Here is a 26476-nt window from a genome sequence, read left to right on the forward strand (position 1 = left end):
TGCCGAAGGAGAAAATAATCAAATATTCTTAAATATGGTTAGATAGTGACAGTCATTAAATACGATAAGGCGTGTAACTTGGATAGGTTTTTCCTTTAAAAAAAACAAGTCTATTAAACTTACCTGTCTTGACATGGAGCTGTTTGGTGGATCTGGCACAGGAGATATAAGGTTGGTGGTGCTCTTTTTATGAACACTGTTCATACCAGGCATTTTAGTGATTTTGCAGGCCTTACTGCTTGCGCTTGAGTTTTTACGCTTTTTACCCTCAGATTTGTCAAAGGGCAGAGGCAGCGAGGACACTGCATTGTGAACCGCCAGTGTATGCTCCCCAGGGTGATGTACAAGGGAAGACACTGACAGGCTTGAGTCAATACTGCTAACAACCATACTCATATGTTTTATGGAGTCTGTTGAGCTACCAGATAAAGAAGTCCTTCCTGGTGATTCCAGTTTGGCACTAATTGGGCTTGTTCCATTGTTTGCATTGTGCACGGACACACTATTAAAGGAAGAAGTCGCCTGATAAGAGTTTATTGTCGCATTAGAGTTCAAAACGCAGTTTTTCTTGTGGGACCCTGAAAACGTAGATGAGGATGACGTCTGCAAAGGTAACGATGAAGAAGAGGTGGAAGAAGGCGTCTGAGGCTTTTTCTTTTTGTTACTTGAAGGCTCATCACTCCGTGAAGACAGGTCTTTTGCTTTAGATTTGCCTGGTTTCGATTTTGACGGTTTGTGTGATGGGCTGGTGGTTGGCACGGGGGAAATGGCAGAAGGGGCTTTGAAAGTGGAGTCCATGATATTTAGCGTCGTCGTGACATGGGGGAATGCTGTGGTGTGTGACGCAACAGAGTTTGTGTCGGACGTTGAAACAAAGGATGTACTGGACAACATATAAGGGGAGGTGGTTCTGGAATTTGGAGGTGGGGAGGGTAGGTACACTGAACTTGGGCTGCTGAAAGGCTGCAGAACAGATGCAGGAAAAGGACTGCCAATATGTGCTGCTGGAGAAGGCATTGGACTATCCGCAGCTGGAGGAATTTTTCTTTGAAGAAAACAAGAAAGAGAGAATTATAGTTTAATAACTTAAGCATAGTTAATATGACAATTACCCACAATGAATACCAAGGTTGCACTTTCCTAGATATCCATATTGTAAGTTATATGATACTATAAAGGTTTTTTGTCAAATTAAAAATGTCAACTAGTTTACATTTACCTTAACCTAAAGTGGTATTAAACCTAAAAGCAAACAATTTTATTGCAGCTCACCAACTTTTAGATGCGTTAGTTGCATTGTTTTTCTATTTTAGGATTTTCTTCTTTTATTTTCACTTGGTGATCTAGCCAGAAAGGCTTCATGTACACGGGACATTTTTACAACCTCTCCTGAACGATTTAACTTTGTTTAAAATGCCTGTTTTGCCGCGTTTAGAAACAACGTTTTTTTTAAAAACGCATATAAAATGAAACTCGGCTAAACGCGGGTTACCGCGTTTGGCGTCTGAAACTTCGGCATCTGAACTCATATTTTTGCCTAAAAAAAAAAAAAAGCCTAAAAACAACAGTAAACAAACCTGTGTACAAGTTCACATAAGATAACATTGAATAACATTTTATAACATTAACAACATAACAAGATAACATTGAAAAAAGCGTCCAACTGCCTCTGAACGTCTATTTAGCAGCAGCAGTGTACATGGGGCCTAAGTCTGTTTATTTTCAATTTTTTTTTACGTCGTTTGCGTACGTCGCTTCCGTCGTAAGGCTGCTCCTGCTATTAGGAGGCGCAGCCAATGGTAAGTATGGATGTCGTTCCGGCGTCGCGATTTTCGAAATTTGCGTCGTTTGCGTAAGTGGATCGTGAATGGCACTGGACGCCAGTGCCATTCACGATCCACTTACGCAAACGACGCAAATTTCGAAAATCGCAACGCGGGAACGACATCCATACTTACCATTGGCTGCGCCTCCTAACATTTACGTTCACGTCGAAGCAAATGACGTCCTTGCGACGTCATTTACCGCAATGCACGTCGGGAAATTTTCCCGACGGAGCATGCGCAGTACGTTCGGCGTGGGAACGCGCCTAATTTAAATGATCCACGCCCCCTACGGGATCATTTAAATTACGCGCGCTTACGCCGGCCCCTTTTACGATACGCCGCCGCAAATTACGGAGCAAACGCTTCGTGAATGCAGCGTAGCTCCAGTAATTTACGGAGGCGTAGCGTAAAAACGATACGCTGCGCCGCCGTATCAGTGCGCGCCCGTACCTGAATCTACCCCAATGTGTGTTACTTGCCGGATCATCAGGTGAAAAAGTGAGGGGGAAAAAAAGCCCCAAAAAATTGAAAGTCAGCAGCTACAAATACTGTAGTTGCTAACTTTTAATAATAGGACACTTGCCTATCCAAGGATCCAGTTCTGTCCTCAGCCGAGCTGGATCTTCAGCCATCTTCAGATCCTGGCGCTGGCATGTTTACTTTGGAAAGCCAGCTGTGACTGCTTGCGGCTTCGCAGCCAGCTTCCCACTGCTCATGTGTAAGGCGCGCTTTGTGAATGGTCCTGCAACTTTCTGGGACCTGTGATATGTCCCAGAAGGCTTTGGGGGAAGAAAGAAGACAAACTTCTGCGGTGATCCGCCCTGAAGAGAGAGCGTGTACCTGTCAAAATCAGGTACCTGCTTCCCCTCCAAAAGGAAAAAAAAAAAGTAGCAAAACTTAAAGAAGAGAGGGGGGAGAAGGCAGACAAGCAGAATGCCCCCTTTTGGGTGAAGCTCTGTTTTAAAGTGACACCATCACAAAATCATAATGTAGAAAAAAAATATTATTTGCCTGTAAAGATGAAATATACTTACCTATTTATCTTCTCACACTGCCAGCCCTCAATCCCTTGTAAATCTTCAGTTCCCTGGGGACTTTTAATTACACACACCTCTAGATTCCTGATGCCCTGCTCAGTCCTGTGTTTTTGTACTACCAGCCCCTATGTCACTACAGGCTACATATAGTTACATAGTTAGTCTGGTTGAAAAAAGACAAAAGTCCATCTAGTTCAACCAATACAGGGGGTGGGGGTCATACTATCTTATATACACAATCCTACACCCACAGTTGATCCAGAGGAAGACAAAAAAAAAAAAAAAAAAACCCAGCAAAGCATGATCCAATTTGCTCCAACTGGAGAATAAAATCCTTCCTGATCCCCCAAGAGGCAATTGGATATTCCTTGGATCAACTTTACCTATAAGTATGGGGGACATGTGACCTACTCCCAGGATGCAGTGCTCAGACCTGACCCAAACATTGCCAACTGATGAGGATAATGTCATAAACATGTTGCTCACACAGCTTGAATCTTGGAGGAGTGGCGCGATACAGAAATATGGAGAAGGCGAGTATAAGTGGGTCAATAGTTAGGTTAGCAAGAAGCTTACCTCCCATTCTTATTGGCCTGTAAGGCAGCCCATCATAGTGTTGAAATAGGCAGCATGTAAACTACAACCCTACTAGGGGTGCAACGGATCGTCACCGATCCGTGATCCGAACGGGTCACCCCGTTCGGATCGGCACACCCCGCGATCCGCGGAGCGCTCCAGAGCCTCGGCCGTAGGAAAGTCCCCGGCTTCGGCCTAGCTCCGGAGCGGCGGCCATCTTGCTCCACCCCATGTGCTTGCCAGTGCACAGCGTTACACCTCCCCGCATCACTGCGCTGACTACAGACCCGGGACCACTCTTTGCGATCTGCATGTGGACCTGTCTTTGAGATCTGCACCTGGTAGGAAAAAGACTGTTTGTACTGAGCGGAGGAGGGGGGGGGGGGACACCAGAGTCACCCGAGGAGGGGGGGGACACCAGAGTCACCCGAGGAGGGGGGGGGACACCAGAGTGGAGTGGAGGGGGGCACTACAAGATTAGTCTTTTTTTTCTTTTTTGCTGATCCGAGGATCGATCCGATCCGTGACTCCTGATCCGAGGATCGATCGATCCGTGATTTTTTTGATCCGTTGCACCCCTAAACACTACCCAACTAGTCAGTGAATGGCCTGCCATTACAACCTGGTAATCAAGTGAAGCAGAAGTACTGCACTTTCTTGGTGCCTGCACATTATACCTGTTGGTAATTTTTGGTTTTCTTTAAGAGACCATTTCACATTCATACACTGGGACCATTCTGCTTCTTGTGATCAATTAAGACTGATACATACATGACAAAATATGAGTGTAGATTAACATTAGATTAACATTATTGTTGGGAAAGTAAAGAAATCGCAAAAAAAATAATAATCTGCATACTTACTTCCACATCTGTGAATTCAAGTGTTTTTCCACCATGGAATTTAACGCAAACCGAAATCGATCCCACCTTCTATCAAACACATAGTACCCTCGTCCCATTAAGCGGCTCCCAAATGAGCAGAACTACAAATAAAATTGAAACATAGAGCATTGTTATGCCTAATGTGTCATCTACAAAATAATACCAATCCATGTTAAAAAATTAACGAATAACACACACATTAACTATGTTCTACTACTGCTAAACATTTTTAAGGCAAGTTTCAGACAATATAAAAATACCATGGACATGGACCACATCACCAGATGAGTGAATCAAAACGAACTATCCATCTTGCTTGAAGGCAAATTAGATTTAATGGCTTAAAAAGGCTTTGTGCGGCACTGTTTTTGCATAATCCATCAGCTAAACCATAAAATTGTCAGAAAAAGCGTCAGAATCATTTATTTTTTATTACGTAAATAAATCTGTTCCTGAAAGGGCAACTTCAGGTTCACAAGATCTGAATTACTGGTCTGGAATTGCTTAATTTGGGACTGTTGATACACTTTGGAGCTACATCGTCACCATTTACTTAAAATGCTCTATATTTTTATGTTGAGCCGTTAAACATGAACTGTGCTATAAAAAAGTCTAGCATATCAGTAGGTAATGGTATGCATACTGGTTATACAGCGAGGGAAAAAAGTATTTGTTCCCCCGCTGATTTTGCACGTTTGCCCACCGACAAAGAAATGATCAGTCTACAACTTTGATGGTAGGTTTATTTTAACTGCAAGAGACAGAACTAAAAAAATCAAGAAAAACATTTAAAAAAAAGTTGTACATTTAATTGCATTTTAATGAGTGAAATAAGTATCTGACCCCTTGGCAAAATATGACTTTGTACTTGGTGGCAAAAAACATTTTGGCAATCACAGAGGTCAGACATTTCTTGTAGTTGGCCACCGGGTTTGCACATATCTTTGTAGATTTTCTTCAATCCTTTAACCACTTGCCTACTGGGCACTTTCACCCCCTTCCTGCCCAGACCAATTTTCAGCGCTGTCACACTTTGAATGGCAATTGCGCGGTCATGCAACACTGTACCCAAATTTTATTTATATTTTTTTTCCCCCACAAATAGAGCTTTCTTTTGGTGGTAGTTGATCACCTCTGCGTTTTTTATCTCTTGTGCTAAAAACAAAAGAAGAGGATACAAGTTTGAAAAAAAAACCAATATTTTTTACTATAATAAATATCCATTTTTTTTTTTTTAAAACAAATTCTTTCCTCAGTTTAGGCCAATACGTATTCTTCTACATATTTTTGGTAAAAAATAAATAAAAATAAAAAATCGCAATAAGCGTATATTGATTGGTTTGCGTAAAAGTTATAGGGTCTACAAAATAGGGGATAGATTTATAGCATTTTTATTATTTTTATGGCGGCGATCAGTGATTTTTATCGTGACTGCGATATTGCGGCGGACACATCGGACACTTTTTTGGGACCATTCACATTTATACAGCGATCCCTGCTATAAAAATGCATTGATTACTGTATAAATGTGACGGTCAGGGAAGGGTTTAACACTAGTGGGCGATCAAGGGGTTAATGTATTCCCTAAGGAGCGATTCTTACTGTGGGGGACCGATGGTTGTCCCTATGTACAAGGGACATACCATCGGTCCCCTCTCCCTGACAGGACGTGGATCTGTGTGTTTACACACACAGATCCACTGTCCTGCTCAGTTACTGGGCAATCGCGGCCGTGGGGAACGTGCATCGGGTCCCCAGTGACGCCCCCTAGAGGCTTTTAAAGGCGCAACAAACAATCAGAAAATGGGATCCATCAGAGAAAATGACTTTCCCCCCCAAGTCCTCAGCAGTCCAATCCCTGTACCTTTTGCAGAATATCAGCCTGTCCCTGTTTTTTTCTGGAGAGAAGTGGCTTCTTTGCTGCCCTTCTTGACACCAGGCCATCTTCCAAAAGTCTTCGCCTCACTGTGTGTGTAGATGCACTCACACCTGCCTGCTGCAATTCCTGAGCAAGCTCTGCACTGGTGGCACTCTGATCCCGCAGCTGAATCCTCTTTAGGAGACGGTCCTGGCACTTGCTGGACTTTCTTGTGCACCCTAAAGCCTTCTTCACAAATGCAGTAGAAATGCCTTTTTTTGGGATTAAGTTCATTTTCATGGCAAAGCGGGACTTTGTAATTAATCCGATCACTCTTCATAACATTCTGGTGTATATGCAAATTGCCATCACAAAAACTGTGGCAGCAAACTTTGTAAAAATATTTGTGTCATTCTCAAATCTTTCAGCCACGGCTGTATATTAATAAAACATTTGTAAAAGATGCAATGGTTTTAAAAAAAAATCTGATATTTGTATATCTTTAAATGCCTTAAAAGGACATCATAGATTATACAGGCCTGTTGTAGTTGGTTTTAAAAAGGTTTTGTTTTTTAAACCTTTGAAAAGATTTTGTACCATCGACCACAGATCTGTTCCTGTGTGCTGTGTAAAGGGGGTTTCCCTTCCCTCCAGTCAGCTCTCCTCACCGATGCAACTTCAGCTCTCCACCCACTGCTTTTCAGAGCTGACACAGCCTGTGTAAATTCTGCACTTTGAATGGATGTTGGGGAAAGATGACTGTAGATAAACGGGTACAAATTATGTAGGAGGATTTCTTTCATATCTGTGTATCACCTGAGGCCGGTTACTTCACTGGGTATATACAACCACTTTAAGTCATTGCTGGCTCCCTTACTTATCCTATTACACAGGACAAATCCAGAGCTATATATGTGAACTTGCTAAAATTAAACCAGATACTTACCGCAAGAGGCTTAGGATGATGCCCAGAGTAGTAACAGTCTAGTTTTTCTGTATCTTCTGCACCTTCAGCTTCACCTTCGTCACTAGAGAGCCGACTAGCCAGATCCCCTGCCACAGAATTTACAGCAGGCTCAGGCACAAACCCAGTATGGTTTGAAGAATTCGTGCTGTTGAGGCTATTTGCAGAAGATGGTCTAGAAATATGGAAAATTCTAAATTACATTTGCAATTCACATATATGTTATTACACATCCAAAAATAGGTCCCCAATACATTGTTCACTCTACAGAGTCCATCAGCAGAGGCATTTGTCTCTTGTCTCTATGCATCAATAACAGAGTCACTAGCACAACAAAACAATGTTTGGAGCACATGGCAGCCCCTTCATCAGGCAAACAGTGACAGCAGTAACAAACACATGATTATAATATAGAGTGCAATAGGACAAATGAGAAAGTCCCCCCCCCTCAGTCAAAACCGTAACCATCCCCATGATGCAGTAAACAAATAAATCAACCAACATAGCAAAGCATCCCTATGCTCCTGTGTCCTGCTCCATGTGGCATGCCTCATATCTATTCATATATAAGAACAGTGCTCAGCGCTGTCCTGGCTGCAGGTCTTCTCTCTTCACTTCCTGGTCTCACAGGAGAATCAGGCGGCAGCCGGAGCCATAGGCTCCTCCTGTCAGTCAAATCCTGTGAGAAGGGAACGGAGGCCATGGCCGAGCTGCGCTGTGTGTCTATGGGTTCACATAGCCCAGCACTTCACATGGGTGTCCCAATGCACACGCTTGCTATGGGGGCATCCGCAGAAACGAGTCGAGAGCGCTAGCGGGGGGGTTAAAAGAGAAGGTAAGGGTCCGCTTTGTATAATGGCAGGCAAGTATAGCATCTTTTTTATTTTAATAAAAATTAGGCTTTGAAATCACTTAACGATTTTAGTAGGGCTGTTAATGATTAAGCACAAGCAGGTGGGTGATGAGGACGTCAGCGCGCCGCTATTAGGCCGTCGCCGGGTGTACCAAGATGGCCGCCACTCCGGAGCTAGGCCAAAGTTGCGGCCTTTCCTATGGACGGACTCCCTAAAACCCGGAAGCCGGCGGAGAGGTGAGTGCCGATCCAAATAATTAACGATGAATCTAGGAATTAATCGTTAATTTCCTCAGCCCTAGATTATTTTTTTTAATCAAAAATATTGATTTGATAAACATTTGTGCAGCTATTCATGGGATCTACAAAATCATAAGCACCATTTTTTCATTACTAGTGGTTTCAGAAAATGTATGGTCTGGTGGGTCCTTTACAAACTGAAGCCGATGTGGGTAAAATGGAAAAAAAATTGAAAAACTGCAAAAATGGTCTAGCTACCCGAGGTGAAAAGTGGGGCCTGGCAGAGAAAGGAATAACCTTACCTAGGTAGGACAGAGTTAGGGGGTCTGGCTTTTGCTGGGGATGTCACTTTGGGTTCAGGTGTGGCGTTGACAGATGGTCCTGACGACTGTTCTTGTGCTGGTGCAGACTGGTTCTGGTGGGTTTCTCGGGCGTTCGGTGGATGTTCTTTATCTTTAGTCACCTCTTTTTCCCTCGATCGAGCTTTATGTTCAGCTAATAACACATCAAATGGTTTCTTACGACCTGGGACTGCTCGTCTGTGGTAAAGGGAATGTGTCTAATGGGCAAATATAAAGACAAGAAAAGCATGACAAACAGAAGGCAAAAGTTAAAAATTCATATCTTTGTTACAAAACAACCCTGCGGCTAATTTATTTTGCTTCCAACAAAACTGTATGCTAGATTGGGTACCAGTTGTCACTTTGGTCAATTGATCTAGAGCAGGGGTCTCCAAACCTTTTAAACAAAGGGCCCGTTAACTGTCCTTCAGATTTTAGGAGAACCAGACTGTGGCCAGCAAAAATAGAAAATGTCCCAGCGTCAGCGGGAGTAAACAGTGTACCCGCTTTGGTATTAGTGGGATGAATAGTCCAATCATTGGCGTCAGTGGGATGAATAGTCCCCCAATCTTTGGCGTCAGTGGGATGAATAGTCCCCACCATCTTTGGCGTCAGTGGGATGAATAGTCCCCACCATCTTTGGCGTCAGTGGGATGAATAGTCCCCACCATCTTTGGCGTCAGTGGGATGAATAGTCCCCACCATCTTTGGCGTCAGTGGGATGAATAGTCCCCACCATCTTTGGCGTCAGTGGGATGAATAGTCCCCACCATCTTTGGCGTCAGTGGGATGAATAGTCCCCCCCATCTTTGGCGTCAGTGGGATGAATAGTCCCCACCATCTTTGGCGTCAGTGGAATGAATAGTCCCCACCATCTTTGGCGTCAGTGGAATGAATAGTTCCCACCATTATTGGTGTCATAGTCCCCCATAGGTGGTGTCAGTGGGAGGAATAATCCCCCATAGGTGGTGTCAGTGGGAGGAATAATCCCCCATAGGTGGTGTCAGTGGGAGGAATAATCCCCCATAGGTGGTGTCAGTGGGAGGAATAATCCCCCATAGGTGGTGTCAGTGGGAGGAATAATCCCCCATAGGTGGTGTCAGTGGGAGGAATAATCCCCCATAGGTGGTGTCAGTGGGAGGAATAATCCCCCATAGGTGGTGTCAGTGGGAGGAATAATGCCCCATCATTGGTGTCAGCAGGAGAAATAGTGCCCAATCATTGGTATCTGGGAATAATAGTGCCTCGTTGTCACGGTCAGTGGCATAAACTATGCCCCAATGTTACAGTAGGGGGAATACCAGCCCAGGGGCCAGATAAAAGCAAGCAAAGAGCCGCATTCGGACACCGGTCTGCAGTTTAAAGACCACTGATCTAGAGAACCGTTGTAATCTCTTCTACTCTAGCATTTTGATTTGCTTCTTTTGTTAACGAATGCTAAAAGACAGCATAACAAGCACAGGAAGTAAATCACTCAGGAACTAATTACTACAGGAAAGGGGTTCTACCAACCTGCACAATGGACATTAGGTTCAAGGAAACATGCGCTGTAAGAAATAAGTAGGCTACTACTACTGCTGACCTCATTCTTAAAATACTATTTGGCAGGCTGTCTACTTTCAATAGTTCAATGGAACAATCATGCTGTCAATGAAGTTAGAGCTATAAAAAAACAATGTGATAAAGCTTTGGGATCAGTATAACAGCTAGGGAACTCGGATCTTCAGTCAGTTACTGCTGCCTGCATATAGTGATATGGTCATCTCTGGCTACTCTGGCCTACACCTGTTACTGGTGGATGGGTTTGCCATTTTTTGTTAAACTTGCTGGATATGGTGCGACATATCAGATGCTTTCATCTGCCATTGTCCTCTGCTGGGCTTATGTTGTGTCCCTGCGCCTTTAAGGAGGGATACTTGCCCTCAATTTATCCACTGCTTTATACTCTCCAACATGGAGATGCTCATAGTTTAGAGTTAGGACTGAACTATTGACAAGACAGTGTGGCTTCCACCCGTATTTGAAAATGTTTTGCAATCAAAACCTCTGTCTTGAACGCAAATTGCACTGACCGGCAGATGATGTAGCATGTTTTCAAAGCTGCATTCAGTATGAACGGGGTGTTAAACTGGCTATGCATGTAACAATCTGCATGTACAGATTGTTATACATTATGTAGTGTAAAGGCCCACCTGGTTTGATATACAGGCAGTCCCCGAGTTACAAACATCTGACTTGGGGCTCTTTCACACATGCGGACCATTCAAGTCCACCTGTTAGCTTTTCAGGCGGACCTGAACGGACGCTCCATGTACCTCTATGGAGCGACAGAGGTCAGTGGTTACATGCGCACTGACATCCGATCCGCTAAATGCAGATGGATAGAAACCCCATATTCCAATCTGTCTGACAGATCGGAGATTAAAACCACCAGGCGGTCCGTTTTCAACCGATTCCCCATAGAGGAGAGCGGGGCTCTGACCGAGGTGAAATCTTCTAAACAGTGGCACAGACAGCAAAACAAGCTTAACCACTTCCCGACCGCCGCATGTACATATACGTCGGCAGAATGGCACGTACAGGCACATTGGCGTACCTGTATGTCCCTGCCTGGTCGGGGGTCCGATCGGGACCCCCCCCGCTACACGCGGTGGTCGGGTTCCCTCGGGGAGCGATCCGGGACGACGGCGCGGCTATTTGTTTATAGCTGCTCCGTCGCGATCGCTCCCCGGAGCTGAAGAACGGGGAGAGCCGTATGTAAACACGGCTTCCCCGTGCTTCACTATGGCGCTGCATCGATCGAGTGATCCCCTTTATAGGGGAGACTCGATCGATGACGTCATTCCTACAGCCACACCCCCCTACAGTTGTAAACACACACTAAGTGTACACTAAATCCTACAGCGCCACCTGTGGTTAACTCCCAAACTGCAACTGTCATTTTCACAATAAAGAATGCAATTTAAATGCATTTTTTGCTGTGAAAATGACAATGGTCCCAAAAATGTGTCAAAATTGTCCAAAGTGTCCGCCATAATGTCGCAGTCACGAAAAAAATCGCAGATCGCCGCCATTAGTAGTAAAAAAAAAATTATTAATAAAAATGCAATAAAACTATCCCCTATTTTGTAAACGTTATAAATTTTGCGCAAACCAATCGATAAACGCTTATTGCGATTTTTTTTAAGAATACATATCGGCCTAAACTGAGGAAAAAAAAAATGTTATATATGTTTTTGGTGGATATTTATTATAGCAAAAAGTAAAAAATATTGAATTGTTTTCAAAATTGTCGCTCTATTTTTGTTTATAGCGCAAAAAATAAAAACTGCCGAGGTGATCAAATACCACCAAAAGAAAGCTCTATTTGTGGGGAAAAAAGGACGCCAATTTTGTTTGGGAGCCACTTCGCACGACCGCGCAATTGTCTGTTAAAGCGACGCAGTCCCGAACTGTAAAAACACCTTGGGTCTTTAGACAGCATATTGGTCCAGGGCTTAAGTGGTTAAAGCGGAGGTCCGGTAATAAAAAAAAATTAAAAGTCAGCAGCTGCTAACACTGTAGCTGCTGACTTTAAAAAAGGACACTTACCTATCCTAGTGTTACCTATCCTACACTTACCTAACCTGAGCCATTTCACCTGCTAGGTGGGTTCCCCGGCATCCTCTTCTCCACGGAGTCCTGGCGTTGATTGGATAGATTTATGGCAGCTATTGGCTCCCGCTGCTGTCAATCAAATCTAGTGACGCAGGGCTGAGTGTATGACACAGGAGCGCGCCCGCAGGTCAACCCCCTTTGGGAGAGAGCTTCCCAGAGGGGGTTATCTAATGCGGGGAGGAGCCGCAAGAGCCGCCATGGGACCCCAGAAGTGGATGTCCGGGGCCACTTTGTGCAAAATGAACTGCACAGTGGAGGCAAGTATAACATGTTTGTTTAAAAAAAAAAAAAAATGGGAACCTTTACAATCACTTTAAAGTGGAGGTTCACCCTAAAACAATTATCTAACATTACATCCAGCATACTGACGACATGTACAGTATGCTGGTATTTTTTTTTTTTTTTGCCGTACGTACCGTTTAATTGTTATTTTCACCCCGGCTTCCGATTCCCGCGGGACTGGGCGTTCCTATTGAGAGCTTAGATGATTGACGTGTTGTGAAAAACTTCCCATGGCGCATAAAGCGCGTCACCAGTTTTCCGTAAATAGCCGACCTGCAAATCGGCGCTATACGGCGCCTGCGCCCGCCGTGTAGAGCTGACTGCGCAGGCATCATATAGAGCCGACTCGCAGGTCGGCTATTTACGGAAAACTGGTAAATTGTTGTTAGTGTGGACTGACTGACTCTTATTAGAAAGGCATCTCCAGGTTAAATGTAACCAATTCACCAATGGTGTGTTTGATCCAGACAATAACTCTACAGTTGATGGGTCTAAAAATCTATAAACCTCTTTAGAAAACTTAAACCACCAGTTAACAAACAATTCAGAGGCATTCCATCTACATTACACCTATATATCACCAACATAAAATCTATTTTCATGTATATAATAATAATAATGCACCAATAACCACCTTGCATGTGAGAGATCTCGTACATGGTTTCTTCGTCTCTGGATCTAAAACTCCGCAGTGCTTATTTGGATCAAATTCTCTTTCTAGAAAACAGTTACAGTTTAATTTACTTACATAGTAAAAACACAAAATGTTGCTTGATTAATAAAGTTTCTTTTTAAATGATCGGGTTAAAGCAGAAACTTTACCCATAACTGGATAAAAAAGAATGTTCTTTAGCAAGGAACATACATTCCACATTCATATTTATGCCATCAAAATTGTGTGTGCTGTAAAGTGTCTCCAGTATTGCTCCGGTTTCTTCTTGCCAGAGGCTGCCATTTTGCTGAAGCCCAGAGCCCCTGAACAGCAGTAAATAATAAAGCATAACTAAACCCATCGATTTAACCGTTTCAAAAAACATTTACATTCCTGGACTGCTGGGAATGCCAACGGTCACATTTGTTTGTGCCCTCAAACAGTCAAACCATCAAATGGCTGATGTCATAACTGATCACACGTGCAGCACTATGGCAGTTGCAGAACAAACAGATGATGTAAAAGGATAGGAGGGTTTTATTCTGCTTTAAGGCTGTCAGCAGATCGGCCTCTACAAATTAAGCTTCCAGTTTTTTTTTGTAAAAGCTTTATTGAACAAGCTGAAGTTAGAAGCTAAATTGGCTACGATGCACTGCTGCACCAGTTTTAGTAAATCAACACCTAATTTGCCCTCCTTCAGACTTCTGTGCTGGCCATCAAGTCCAGAAACTAGTTTGGGCATACCATGAAACGGTTCATGTTCAGGCTAAACATAAAGAGGATAAGCAGGCTACAGGCGTTTTATAACCTGTCTGCTCTAAACTCTACAATAAACCTCATCAAGTAGTTTCTCCTGATACCCCTCACTGCTAGATGTCAATAATACCTCCGATAAAGAATATGTACACCCAACATTTCATATTCCTGATTAAGGATGAGCTCCGGCGTGTTGGCACAGTCCACATGCAGAGCCCGCCTGGAAGTCGGCACCGTGCTGCACTAATCACAGGCAGGGAGACATTGTCCCCATGCTCGGCTTCAGAGATCGGGAAATGTCTCTTTGCCTGTGATTAGCGCATCGCCGACTTCCTGGCGGGCTCTGCATGTGGAGTGTGCAAACACGCCGGAGCTCATCCTTATTCCTGATATGTGCCTGCTATCCCATGTACTTGTATGTTCTCTTTGTATTGCTTAATTTGTGCGAAATCCCTGGTGTTCCTGCCAATCCCTCTGCTTTCTCATTAAAAACTGACCACACTAAGCAGGAGAACACCCCGTGGTCCGTTTCCTAGCTATGCTGGGAACTCGGCCTGCTCTCTTCCAATGATAAGATGTCCTGACATGCCCGACCCCCCTACATAGACTTTCACTGGAAAGATCAGTCAGTGTGTTGAAGTCCCCCCCCCCAGCTCTTATGCAGCTGAGAACAAAGGGAATGTGGTCATTTATTACAAAAAAAGGAAACAAAATAGATATTTATAAATTTTTTTGATCCAAGCACAAAATGTTTCACCTTTCATTTCTATTTTAAATTGAATAGGTTACAAGCATAATCCGTTCCAGGAGAATGCTTCAAATCCAAAGTACTTGCATATCAAAGTGAGTTTCCCAACAGAAGTCAATGGAAACAAAGATAATTGACTTCTATTGCATGCAATAACATGTGGCCAGAGGTGGGGGGCACCGGAGAGACTCAGAAATACTCGGAGACCGATTGGATGCACTCGGAAACCCCCTGAAAGGCTAGAAAACTGAGCATTTCCAAGCTGCTCCGAACATAACCTCTGGCCAAATGCGGTACTGCACACCGCAGAGGCTTGAATCCTGCTTGTTTTGCGAGACAACACTCCCAAACCGAGTCAGGATTATAGAGATTATATATATATATATATATATATATATATATATATATATATATATATATATATATATAATATTATATTTCTCTCTCTATAATATATAACATTAGATATAATCTCTCTCATTATATATATATATATATATATATATATATATATATATATATATATATATATATATATATATATATAAACACAAAAGATACTTACCAGAAAGTCTCTTGTAAGGCTTATTACTGTTTTTGGTACCATTTTGATGCTTTTTCTCTAGAGTATTGAGTCCCTTCCCGTTCAGTATCTTTTCAGGTGAGGGTGGCACAGGTTTCGGTACCACAGACTGTTTGGTGAGGGAGGACGTTGAAGTTGCTGTTGTGGTGGCTGAATTCATTTTAACATTGGCACCATCTGTTTTCACAAGATTTGGGATTTTCTCGAGGCTCACAACAGGAACAGGGCCACTGGAAAACAGAATTGTTATGTTACATAGTGGTGACCACAAAGCATCAAAATAATGCCTAAACCTGTGAGAAAAGGCACCGCAAACACTTTGTGGCAAGAGGTGAACCATAACTGATATAAAACATGACGTTTTTTTTGCTGTAAAAAACGGATCCTTTTTTATCATAACACTGCAGGTTTCTATGGTTCAGAGAAGTCATCAGGATAACAAAGCTTGTGGTCATACAGGAACTCAAGTGAAAAGTCAGTTGGGCTTCATAGCAGTGAAAGCATACACAACATACAGGTGTTGGCAAAAACACACTTTGGAAAACCACAGCTTGAGAAGAAGAAAAAAAGAACAGATAACGTGGGCAAGAAAGGAAAGATGCCTCAAAGAAATCTGCAAAATGTATTAGATCAGCATTAAAAAGATTTAATTGATCAGACCCACATTACTTAACGTATAACTACAGACCCTTTCACACTGAGCCGCCCATAGCGTCAGCGCTAAGACGCCGCCATTCTTACCGCCAATGCTATGGGCGGATTTGCGCCGTATTTCGGCGAGAAAGGGTTAAAACCGCCCGCAATGCGCTGCTGAAGCAGTGCATTGCGGGCGGAATAGCCGCGCTGTCCCATTGATACTGGGGAACATTAGTACTGGTAACACAAGACCCACCCCCCTTAATGACAACAAGGGATTCCCTCACTTTGGAGGGGTTTCCTTTACACATCCTGCTTTGACTATGGGACATAGTCCCGAAGCACTGTGGCAGCGCTACCCATTCATTTCAAATGGGCAGGGCGTTTTTGGAACAGTGTATACACCGCTTCCGCACTCCCTCAAAGATACTGCTTGCAGGACTTTTTTTTCCTGTCCTGCAAGCGCACTGACCCCAGTGTGAAAGCACTATGTTAGTAGAGCCGGTGAATGGGCTTCAAAATATATGGAGACCAAATGAGTAGCCAAGAAGTATCAGTATTGACCAATTCATGCAGTGTCTACGGCAAAAGTAGAGGCGGTAGGGCCAATATATCTATCTATCTATCTATCTATCTATCTATCTATGTATATCTATCTATCTATATCTATATGTATCTATATCAGGGTTTGACAAATTTGCTTGGAATCTAGGAGCCAGCTAAAAAAGTTAGGAGCCAGAAAACGCACCCCGTCCCGACGAGCTTGCGCACAGAAGCGCATATGTAAATGGTGTTCAAACCACACATGTGAAGTATCGCCGCGATTGGTAGAGCGAGAGCAATAATTCTAGCCCTAGTCCTCCTCTGTAACTCAAAACGTGCAACCTGTAGATTTTTTTTAAACGTCGCCTATGAAGATTTTAAAGGGTAAAAGTTTGTCGGCATTCCACGAGCGGACGCAATTTTGAAGCGTGACATGTTGGGTATGAATTTACTCAGCGTAACATTATCTTTCATAATATTAAAAAAAAATGGGGATAACTTTACTGTTGTCTTATTTTTTAATTAAAAAAAGTGTAATTTTTTCCCCAACTGCTTGTAAGACCGCTGCGCAAATACGGCGTGACAGAAAGTATTGCAACGATCGCCATTTTATTCTCTAGGGTGTTAGGATAAAAAATATATAAAATGTTTGGGGGTTCCAATTAGAGGGAAGAAGATGGCAGTGAAAAATAGTGAAAAATTACATTAGAATTGCTGTTTAACTTGTAATACCAACGGCTCACCACCAGATGGCGCCAGCTCACAGGACACCATTTCTAGTTGCCATGGCGACCTGGCGCCCGGGATTTGTCGAGCCCTGATATATATATAGCGCCTTTGATGATTGAAATATTTATTTATATGAATAGTCCCTAAGTGGTTATTTTGTGCCATTTCAGATTAATTAAACTGCTATACTGTTCTCCATGTCCTGTTTGATGGTTTTGTGGCTCCGATTTTCTTGTGCCCTCCATCTGAGCCTATGTTTGGGTACCCCTAGAGCCGTTGCATTCATGTGAGCGCAAGGTCTTTGATACAGACATTGGATTGTATTGTGTATATTAGACGCTAGTCTTAACAATTTATTATAGTGCAGAAGCCTGACCATTGCACCCCTGATCCACTGATCACAGGTGCAATGCTTTCCATGCTCCTGCAGGAAATAATAATAATTTACTTTTTGTCTGCATTTATTATTTTTCTGGAAAAGTGAACTTATCCTTTAACAACCCTTTAAGAGTATGATGAATCAGCATTTTTTCAAGAGCTGTGGAGGATCTTCAGCTGATATCAGTGCTTACAACAAAGATGTCCAGGGACATGTGAAATACAAGCGCATGCTTGCTGAGGTATCAGTGGACAAGTCGTTGTGACAATTCGCACTCTTTCCTTGCTGATCTCAGACCTGCGTTTGAATTCTAGAGTTTAATGTGTCGCTAAAAAGGCAAAACTTTATTTCCCCCACCCATTTTGGATTTTATAAGGGAGGGTTACAACCCATCATGTTTTATTTTTGCCCATTTGTATCTCATTGTGGAGATTTCATTTTGTGTCCTGCAGCCAAAACAGGATGCTACAGGAAATCCCTCCATATTGAGAAAATCGATTTCCCCTCTATTCCTGTTGTGATGCCAATACAAAATCTGGGATTTTCTTTCACTTTTGAAAATGGTAAACAGGAGAGAATGAATCTCCCCAACAGAGGCACAGACAGCCAAAAAAGTTCTAACCCTTCACCACTATCCAAAACATTAAAATAATGTGCTTTTAAAGTGTTACTAAACCCACAACAGAAAAAACAGTGTGTATATGCAGTAAAGCATTCTTGTTATACTCACAGTGGAACCTAAGGGGTTAATCATGCACACTGTGTAAAAAACCTGTTAGATCCTGTCTTCTCTGATCCTCCCCTTCTTTTACCGTCCCAAATCCATCTCCTGATAAGACAGAGCCTTTGGAGTAACTCTTTTGCACATGCTCAGTTTGATGAGTATCGCTAGAGAATATTTTTTTTTCTTGGGAGAGCGTATGTGATCTGCACAGGGCCAATTGGCACTGTCCAAACAGAGGGTCAGAGGTCCTGCAGCCTCATAGGTCAGAGGTCCTGCAGCCTCATAGGACAGAGTCGAATGAAAACTTCTCCTACAAGCTTAAACCAGACACTAATAGAAGTCACAAGACTGCTAAATACTGCTGATGAGAAAAGGTATTTAGCATTGTAGGTTTACTAAAATTATGAAATTTCCATGTTCTGTGTACGGAGACCAGATATAGTGAATGCAGGGTCCGGGGTTTAGTAACACTTTACTGACACTATGGGGGTTATTTACAAAAGGCAAATCCACTTTGCACTACAAGTGCACATGAAATTGCACAGGAATCTGAAAGCTGATTGCTTGTTATGGGATACCGCACTTCGCACCACATCCCTGTCCTCTACAAAGCCAATACAACTATTTGTTGTTACAAGGAATTTGGAGCAGGCAGAACCCATTACCGGTATTATTAGGTAACCCATCTAATGTTAGACTCTTCTAAACACACAGTAATGTGATCTGGTACAGTAGGAAGTGCCAATTCCCTTATTGACAAATTGGCTTTATATGTATCTGAGCAACCACATCAAGACCAAACAGATAAACATAGATTAAACGATGCCGAAAGGAAGAGACGAGATTATTACACGGGAGATTCCTTTGTTTAATGTAGGAAACAAATTTCAGTAGGGGAACCACCACTGGGCATCAAAGAGACTACAACATTTACATCTTCTGTACTGAAGAAATATGTAGGATGCCATTGTTAACCTCTTTGTGAAAATGTCAGTTACCTGGCAGTCTATGGCTGCAAACCTTTCCTATACACTATATCGTCAAAAGTATTGGGAAGCCTGCCTTTACACGCACATGAACTTTAATAGCAGCCCAGTCTTAGTCTGTAGGGTTCAATTTTGAGTTGACCCACCCTTTACAGCTATAGCAGCTTCAACTCTTCTGGGAAGGCTGTCCACAAGGTTTAGGAATGTGTCTGTGGGAATGTTTGACTATTCTTCCAGAAGAACATTTGTGAGGTCAGGGACTGATGTGGATGAAAAGGCCTGGCTCGCAGTCTCCGCTCTAATTCATCCCAAAGGTTTTCTTTCAGGTTGAGGTCAGGACTCCGTGCAGGCCAGTCAAGTTCCTCCACCCCAAACTGACTCCTCCACGTCTTTATGGGCCTTGCTTTGTGCATTGGTCCAAATCATTTGGTGGTGGTGGGGGTTATGGTGTGGGGTTGTTTTTCAGGGGTTGGGCTTGGCCCCTTAGTTCTATAGAAGGAACTCTTAAGGAGTCAGCATACCAAGACATTTTGGACAATTTTATGCTCTCAACTTTGTGGGAACAGTTTGGGGATGGCCCCTTCCTGTTCCAACATGACTGCGCACCAGTACACAAAGCAAGGTCCATAAAGACATGGATGGGCAAGTTTGGGGTGGAGAAACTTGATTGGCCTGCACAGAGTCCAGACCGCAACCCAATAGAACACCATTGGGATGAATTAGAGCGGAGACTGAGAGCCAGGCCTTCTTGTCCACATCAGTGCCTGACCTCGCAAATGCGCTTCTTGAAGAATGGTCAAACTTTCCCATAGACACACTCCTAAACATTGTGGACAGCCTTCCCAGAAGAGGTGAAGCTGCTAAAGCTGCAAAGGGTGGACCATCTCAATATTAAACGCTACGGACTAAGACTGGGATGCCATTAAAGTTCATGTGCGTGTAAAGGCAGGCGTCCCAATACCTTTGGTAATATAGTGTATATGCAGAACAGGGAAGTATGTGAAATCAGGACTTCTCATCTGCATACTTACTATGGGTCAATGACAAAGTATTTAAACAGAGGATCAGCCTAATACCCAGGGAACATTTATTTTTTTTACGGGTAGCAGCCAGCAATGAGTGTCTCCATAATTCCTTAGTAATAGTTTATTTTACAAGAGGGACAAATGTGGTTCAGTGTAAAATGTTTGCCAAGTGGCTAACTGTAAGCCTGCCTGTAGTAGAAGCTTTGGAAAGGCATCCATTGACCCTTGTATGTTTATCATGCAAATCCTTGTGACCACTTTTTGCAGCACAGCCTGCAAAGCTTTGTTCATCTTTTCATTTTATAAATCCGGAAGGCAGCTTTCTTTATGCACAGTTCATTTTCCACTTTTGCGGATAGTGGGTAATTAGTCATCAAGAAAGTCACTTCTCTTGAACTGAAAGGATGATAACGACTCGGCTACTACAAATACAGTTAGACAAGAAGTCTAAAATAAAAGGGAAAATTCTAGCCGGAATCCAAATCATACATCATATCGCATTAATTCTACTGCAATGTGGAGAATATATTAAAATACTCACTAGCGCAGTCAACTTGTCATCAACAAAATCCTTGCAAGCATGGATATATGGACATGGATATACATTAATATACATGGATACAGGGCTCGACAAATCCCGGTCGCCAGGTCGACTAGAAATAGGGTCCTGGCGACTTGGCTCGGAAGGGGGGCCATCTGGTGCTGAGCCGTTGGTATTACAAGTTATTACCACCAGATGTGTAAGCTGGCGCCATCTGGTGGTGGCCGTTGGTATTACAAGTTCAGCATTACAAGTTAAACAGCAATTCTAATGTAATTTTTCACTATTTTCACTGCCATCTTCTTCCCTCTAATTAGAACCCCCAAACATTATATATATTTTTTATCCCAACACCCTAGAGAATACAATGGCGATCATTGCAATACTTTCTGTCACGCCGTATTTGCGCAGCGGTCTTACAAGCGCACTTTTTTGAGAAAAAAAATACACTTTTTTTAATTAAAAAAAATAAGACAACAGTAAAGTTATCCCCATGTTTTTTAATATTATGAAAGATAATGTTACGCCGAGTAAATTCATACCCAACATGTCACACTTCAAAATTGCGTCCGCTCGTGGAATGCCGACAAACTTTTACCCTTTAAAATCTTTATAGGCGACGTTTAAGAAAATCTACAGGTTGCATGTTTTGAGTTACAGAGGAGGTCTAGGGCTAGAATTATTTCTCTCGCTTTACCAATCGCGGCGATATCTCACATGTGTGGTTTGAACACCGTTTACATATGCGGGCGCTGCTCACGTATGTGTTCGCTTCTGCGCGCAAGCTCGTAGGGACGGGCGCGTTTTCTGGCTCCTAACTTTTTTAGCTGGCTCCTAGATTCCCAGCAAATTTGTCAACCCCTGCATGGATATATGGACAGAGTATCCCCCTATATTTTACCTTTCACATGCTCAGCTGGTAATAAAAGTTATACAGCAGCTCTAAACCTAGCACTTAGGAATACATGCCTGGCATTTGACAAATCCAAGTTATTTTTTTTTTTTAGAATTAACATATACAAATATTTTTTTGTAATCTACCTCCATTGCCAGCTGGATTCCAATGTCAACAGCTTCCAATTTCTTGGGTATTGAAAACCAAGTATGGGAATGGACCTCTATTTTTTGGTTAAAGTGCAAGTAAACCCACCTATGATTTTCAGCCAAGGAAGCTGCCATCTTGGCCTATATTTAATCTTCAACTGCCATGGTGCTGCACATGTGATCAGTTATGACACCAGCCATTGGATGGTTTGACGGTTTGGTTGAGAGCACAACCAATGGGACAGTTAGCAATCCCGGCATGCCGGAAATTTAACTGCTTTTTGAAACTGTTAAAATCGATGGGTTTACTTCCGCTTTAACTGAATTGAAAGTAGTACCAATTCAAAGCTCTAGGTACCAATCCCTAGGTCAGTGACGGCGAACCTTGGCACCCTAGATGTTTTGGAACATTTCCCATGATTCTCGCACACTGTAGTGGAACATCATGGGAAAGGTAGTTCCAAAACCTCTGGGATGCCAAGGATCGCCATCACTGCCCTAAATCAACAGTAATTGTCAGTGAGCAGAAGTGGGCATCGACCTTCTGCAATCAAAATATAGATGGAGTTTTTGTGGATATAAGTTCAATCCATACATTGGTGGATCTTATATGTTGAAATTAAACTGCAAGAAAAAAAAAAGTGTGCTCGCCAGGGACTAGACCTGACCAATGTTTGTGTTAATACTATATTGTAGCACTGTAACGATCTCAAGGAAGAGAACGGTATGTACAGTAAAACCTCAGTTTACGAGCGTTTCACAATACAAGCGGTTTTATTTTAAAATCCTGACTCGATTTGCGAGTGTTATCTCGCAAGTTTCAAGCCTCTGGGGTGTGCAGTACCGCATATGGCCAGAGGTGTGGGGGCGCCGGTGATGCTTGGACACACTTGGAAACACTCTGGCCCGGATTCAGAAAGGAGTTACGACGGCGTACGCCATCGTAACTCTGAGTGTGAGGCGTCGCATCTCTGCGCCTGATTCATAGAATCAGATACGCCTCACTGTTGCCTAGATTAGAGCGGCGTAAGTCTCCTACGCCGTTGTATCTTGGGGTGCATATTTACGCTGGCCGCTAGGGGTGCTTCCGTAGATTTACGCGTAGAATATGCAAATGAGCTATATACGCTGATTCAGAAACGTAACTGCGCCCGGCGCATTGATTTATGTTGTTTACGTAAGGCTTTTTTCGGCGTAAAGTTACCCCTGCTATATGAGGCGTAGCCAATGTGAAGTATGGACGTCGGGACAGCGTAGAATTTTGCATCGTTTGCGTAAGTCGTACGCGAATAGGGCTGTGCGTAAGTTACGTTCACGTCTAAAGCATTGACTATTTGCGGCGTAATTTGGAGCATGCGCACTGGGATACTTCGTAGGAGCATCATTTACGCGGGGTCACGATTAATTACCATACAACACGCCCCCTACCAGCCTATTTTGAATTAGGCGGGCTTATGCCGGCCCATATACGCTACGCCGCCGTAACTTCGGGCGCAAGTGCTTTCTGAATACGGGACTCGCTTCTCAAAGTTACGGCGCCTAAAGATAGGCATTTCTTTCTGAATCCCGGCCATAGTTCCTAAGTGTCTCTGGGGCCCCCCCACCTGACAACATGTGGTACTGCATACACTAGCAGTGACACGAACAAATATCTGAGTTTCCATCGATTCCTATGGGGAAACTCAGAAACTCGCTTTGATATACGAGTGCTTAGGATTACATGCATGCTTCTTGAACGAATTATGCTCGTAATCCAAGGTACTACTGTACTGCAAAAACAAAAACAAAAAAAAGAGTAAAGCACAGCTGATCATGTGGAAATTCACTTTTAACAGATACCATATAAAATAATACAATGCAGATTACAAATCTGTGGGTGCAAGGGCACATCAGCATATTCCCAGTCATAGGTCCTTCCAACACCAGACAATCCTCTCAAAGCCAGGAAGGGACTGCTAATGAATATAAACTGCTCAACACCAGTGGTTTTAGGAACTCCAGAATGTTGCTTGCTGGATGTCTCTTAGGAGGACGGCGGACAGAAGAACTCTAAGCCTGGGTGCCACTAATGCATTTTGAGGTATCTGCCCCTGCATCTGACTGATGAAAGTGCAGATGGTCCAAGATGCATAGGAGGTGCAAAACCGAGTAAGCCTAGAAACTCTACAAAAGGAGCTAAACACACACTTGAAATGCAAGGCATGTTTCACTCAGTTCAGCCATTCTAGTGATTCACACCATTACCAGACTACACAGCCAGGAAAATTACTCCAATGCCTCACTCACACAGGCACAGAGGGCTGAACAGCAGTGAAGACATGATGTGTTTATGCGGCCAGGAGTGACAGCCGTATGTGCACAGCTGCCTGTAGAAATCACTTACAGGTTGCGGCTGTATCCATGTCACCGCACATGGGAGTATTTACATGCGTACAGGGATGAATAAGCACCCTGGAAGCAGACAGTTTGTGTTCAGGACTGCTCATGTGTCCTTGTAAGCATTCCAATGCTTGAATGTGCAGTATTATGCGTATAACTGTAGGGCTGCAACTAACGATTATTTTCATAATCGATTAGTTGGCCGATTATTGTTTTGATTAATCGGATACTAGCCTTAGAAAAAAAAAATTAGCATTTTTAATTTTTTTTGTGCCAATTTGTTGTTGGGCAGATTACAGAACACAAATTGCCGCAAAAACACATTACATGCTTTTCTGCAGCTTCTCCATTGAAGTATATTGAACCAAAAAAATAAATAAAATAGCACCGTTTTGTGTTAAAAAGTCCTTGCCCTTTCCAAATATGCAGCAGCTGAAAAAAAAAAATCATGGATGTGAACGTGTCCCATAGGAAAACATGTAACTGAACTGTAAAAAGCACCAGAAAGGTGTGAACCCAGGCCTGAGATGTTTAGTAACATAATGGAGTTAAAAAAACAAAAATAAGTACAAAAAGAGCAAACAATCGCTACTGTAAGGGGTTCATTTTTTTTTTTACTGTGGGACAGTGAAAGTAATATTTACAGTAGCGATTTGCTTTTTTGTACTATAAAGGGCTAATTTTAGTTTTTTAAACCCCATTATGTTACTGGCCGATTAATCGATTATGAAATTAATCGATTATGAAATTAATCGATTACAATTTTCATAGTCGATTAATCGATTCGTTGTTTCGGCCCTATATAACTGTAGTCTGTCATTGATTTGTACTGGCAGACATACGCAAATATCAGTCACTTCCAGGCACGTCCCAGCTGCATAAACACTCTTACTTCAGACTGTACGGCCCTCTGTGCCGTGTTTATGAGCATAATACTGATCGGCTAAGCATTACCTTCCAGAGAGGCTGGTGCCAAGCAGTGGCAGCCACTCCATACGAGGCGCAGCCCCTCTAATACATGTGCTCAGCCCCTAATGCTGTGCGCCGGATGCATGGATTCCAATTTGTTAATTTTTTTCTTTTTGAAGCACATGATTAGAGCCCCGAGGCTCCAATTGGCTTAAAAAAAGAGTGGGCTTGGGGGGCAGAGCACTGCGCCCCCGAAGCCCACCCACTTGTGTGACAATAGCAAATTAATATTCACTATTCTCTTCCTGCTTTTCCTCCCGGCCAATCTGGAAGAGTGCGATTGGCCAAGAGGAGAAGAAGCGATTGTATTGGCCGGTATCAGCGACGGAGGAGATGTACAGGGACATCCGGACGATGGCCGCCGTCATTGGCTCTGCAGCGCCACCAAGAGCCCAACTGCGCGAGTATCACCCACCGGACATGGAGGGGGGGTGGTTTGACACCCCACACCCCCCCAGCTCTACTGGAGCCTAGACTATCTGTAGCATGTATACCGCAAATTAATTTGCAACCCAAACGTTTCTGTTTATGCCTGAAGCTGTCCAAAAGACATTGAAAGATGGTTGCTTTGTGCTTGTATGTGTGACAGTTCCCTGGTGTCTATGGTCTGCCTAAAGGTTTTAGCAAGCACAGAGAGCACAAATACTTCTTTCTGGAGCGACATGACCTACTAAAACCACAGGCAAAAATTATCATATGCCACACTAAACACGCAAATTATAACATGTAATCGGAATTAGAAAAATGTGGGATAACTAGAAACAAAAGCATATATAATGAACTATACCGAATCTCTTTTCTACTCACCATGGTTTATCTCTTGACACTTTAGAAGAGAACACTGTGTGTTGTTTGTTGTTGGAGGTAAGTAGATTGTCTTTGGGCGCTTTGAATGGCTTTGAGTTACTGCTGACAGGGTTATGGCTGCTGATACAGGTTTTCGGTTTCATCTGTACGTGTGATGCTCTATTGGAGTTGGAAGGAGGAGAAGCCGGAGATGGGGAAGGTTTGCACATTGAACCGTGTCTTCTTTCTGTAAAAGGAGAATACAATTTTGGAATGTGGTTCATAGGTCTACCCCAGCCAAACAGATCCATTCACAGATGAAAAATTATGTAGGTATTCCTGTAATCCAGCCACCATTGATAACTAGATGACTATTATGAAAGGGTCACTAAAGGAAATTTTTTAAAAACGATTAAAAATAGATAAAAATCAATCATATAATGTGCCTGTAGTTTCACTTTCGTTTTTGCAGCTAGCT

The 26476-nt window shown here is 42.9% G+C and overlaps 1 protein-coding gene across 2 annotated transcripts in view; it reads right to left on the reverse strand.

Annotated features, from left to right (window-relative positions):
- Positions 1-26476, reverse strand: part of ATXN7L1 (ataxin 7 like 1) — a 174181-nt gene that overhangs the window by 31687 nt on the left and 116018 nt on the right. For both annotated transcript variants that reach the window (XM_040343523.1, XM_040343522.1), the window contains exons 4-10: positions 26020-26245; positions 15240-15487; positions 13153-13235; positions 8541-8797; positions 7128-7320; positions 4303-4424; positions 124-1045 (exon numbers count right to left, since the gene is read on the reverse strand). In XM_040343523.1, coding sequence (XP_040199457.1) covers positions 124-1045; positions 4303-4424; positions 7128-7320; positions 8541-8797; positions 13153-13235; positions 15240-15487; positions 26020-26245 — 2051 coding nt within the window. The remainder of the gene's footprint in view (positions 1-123; positions 1046-4302; positions 4425-7127; positions 7321-8540; positions 8798-13152; positions 13236-15239; positions 15488-26019; positions 26246-26476) is intronic.

This window comes from Rana temporaria, chromosome 3 (genome assembly GCF_905171775.1).
Source record: "Rana temporaria chromosome 3, aRanTem1.1, whole genome shotgun sequence".
Taxonomy (NCBI): Eukaryota; Metazoa; Chordata; class Amphibia; order Anura; family Ranidae; genus Rana; species Rana temporaria.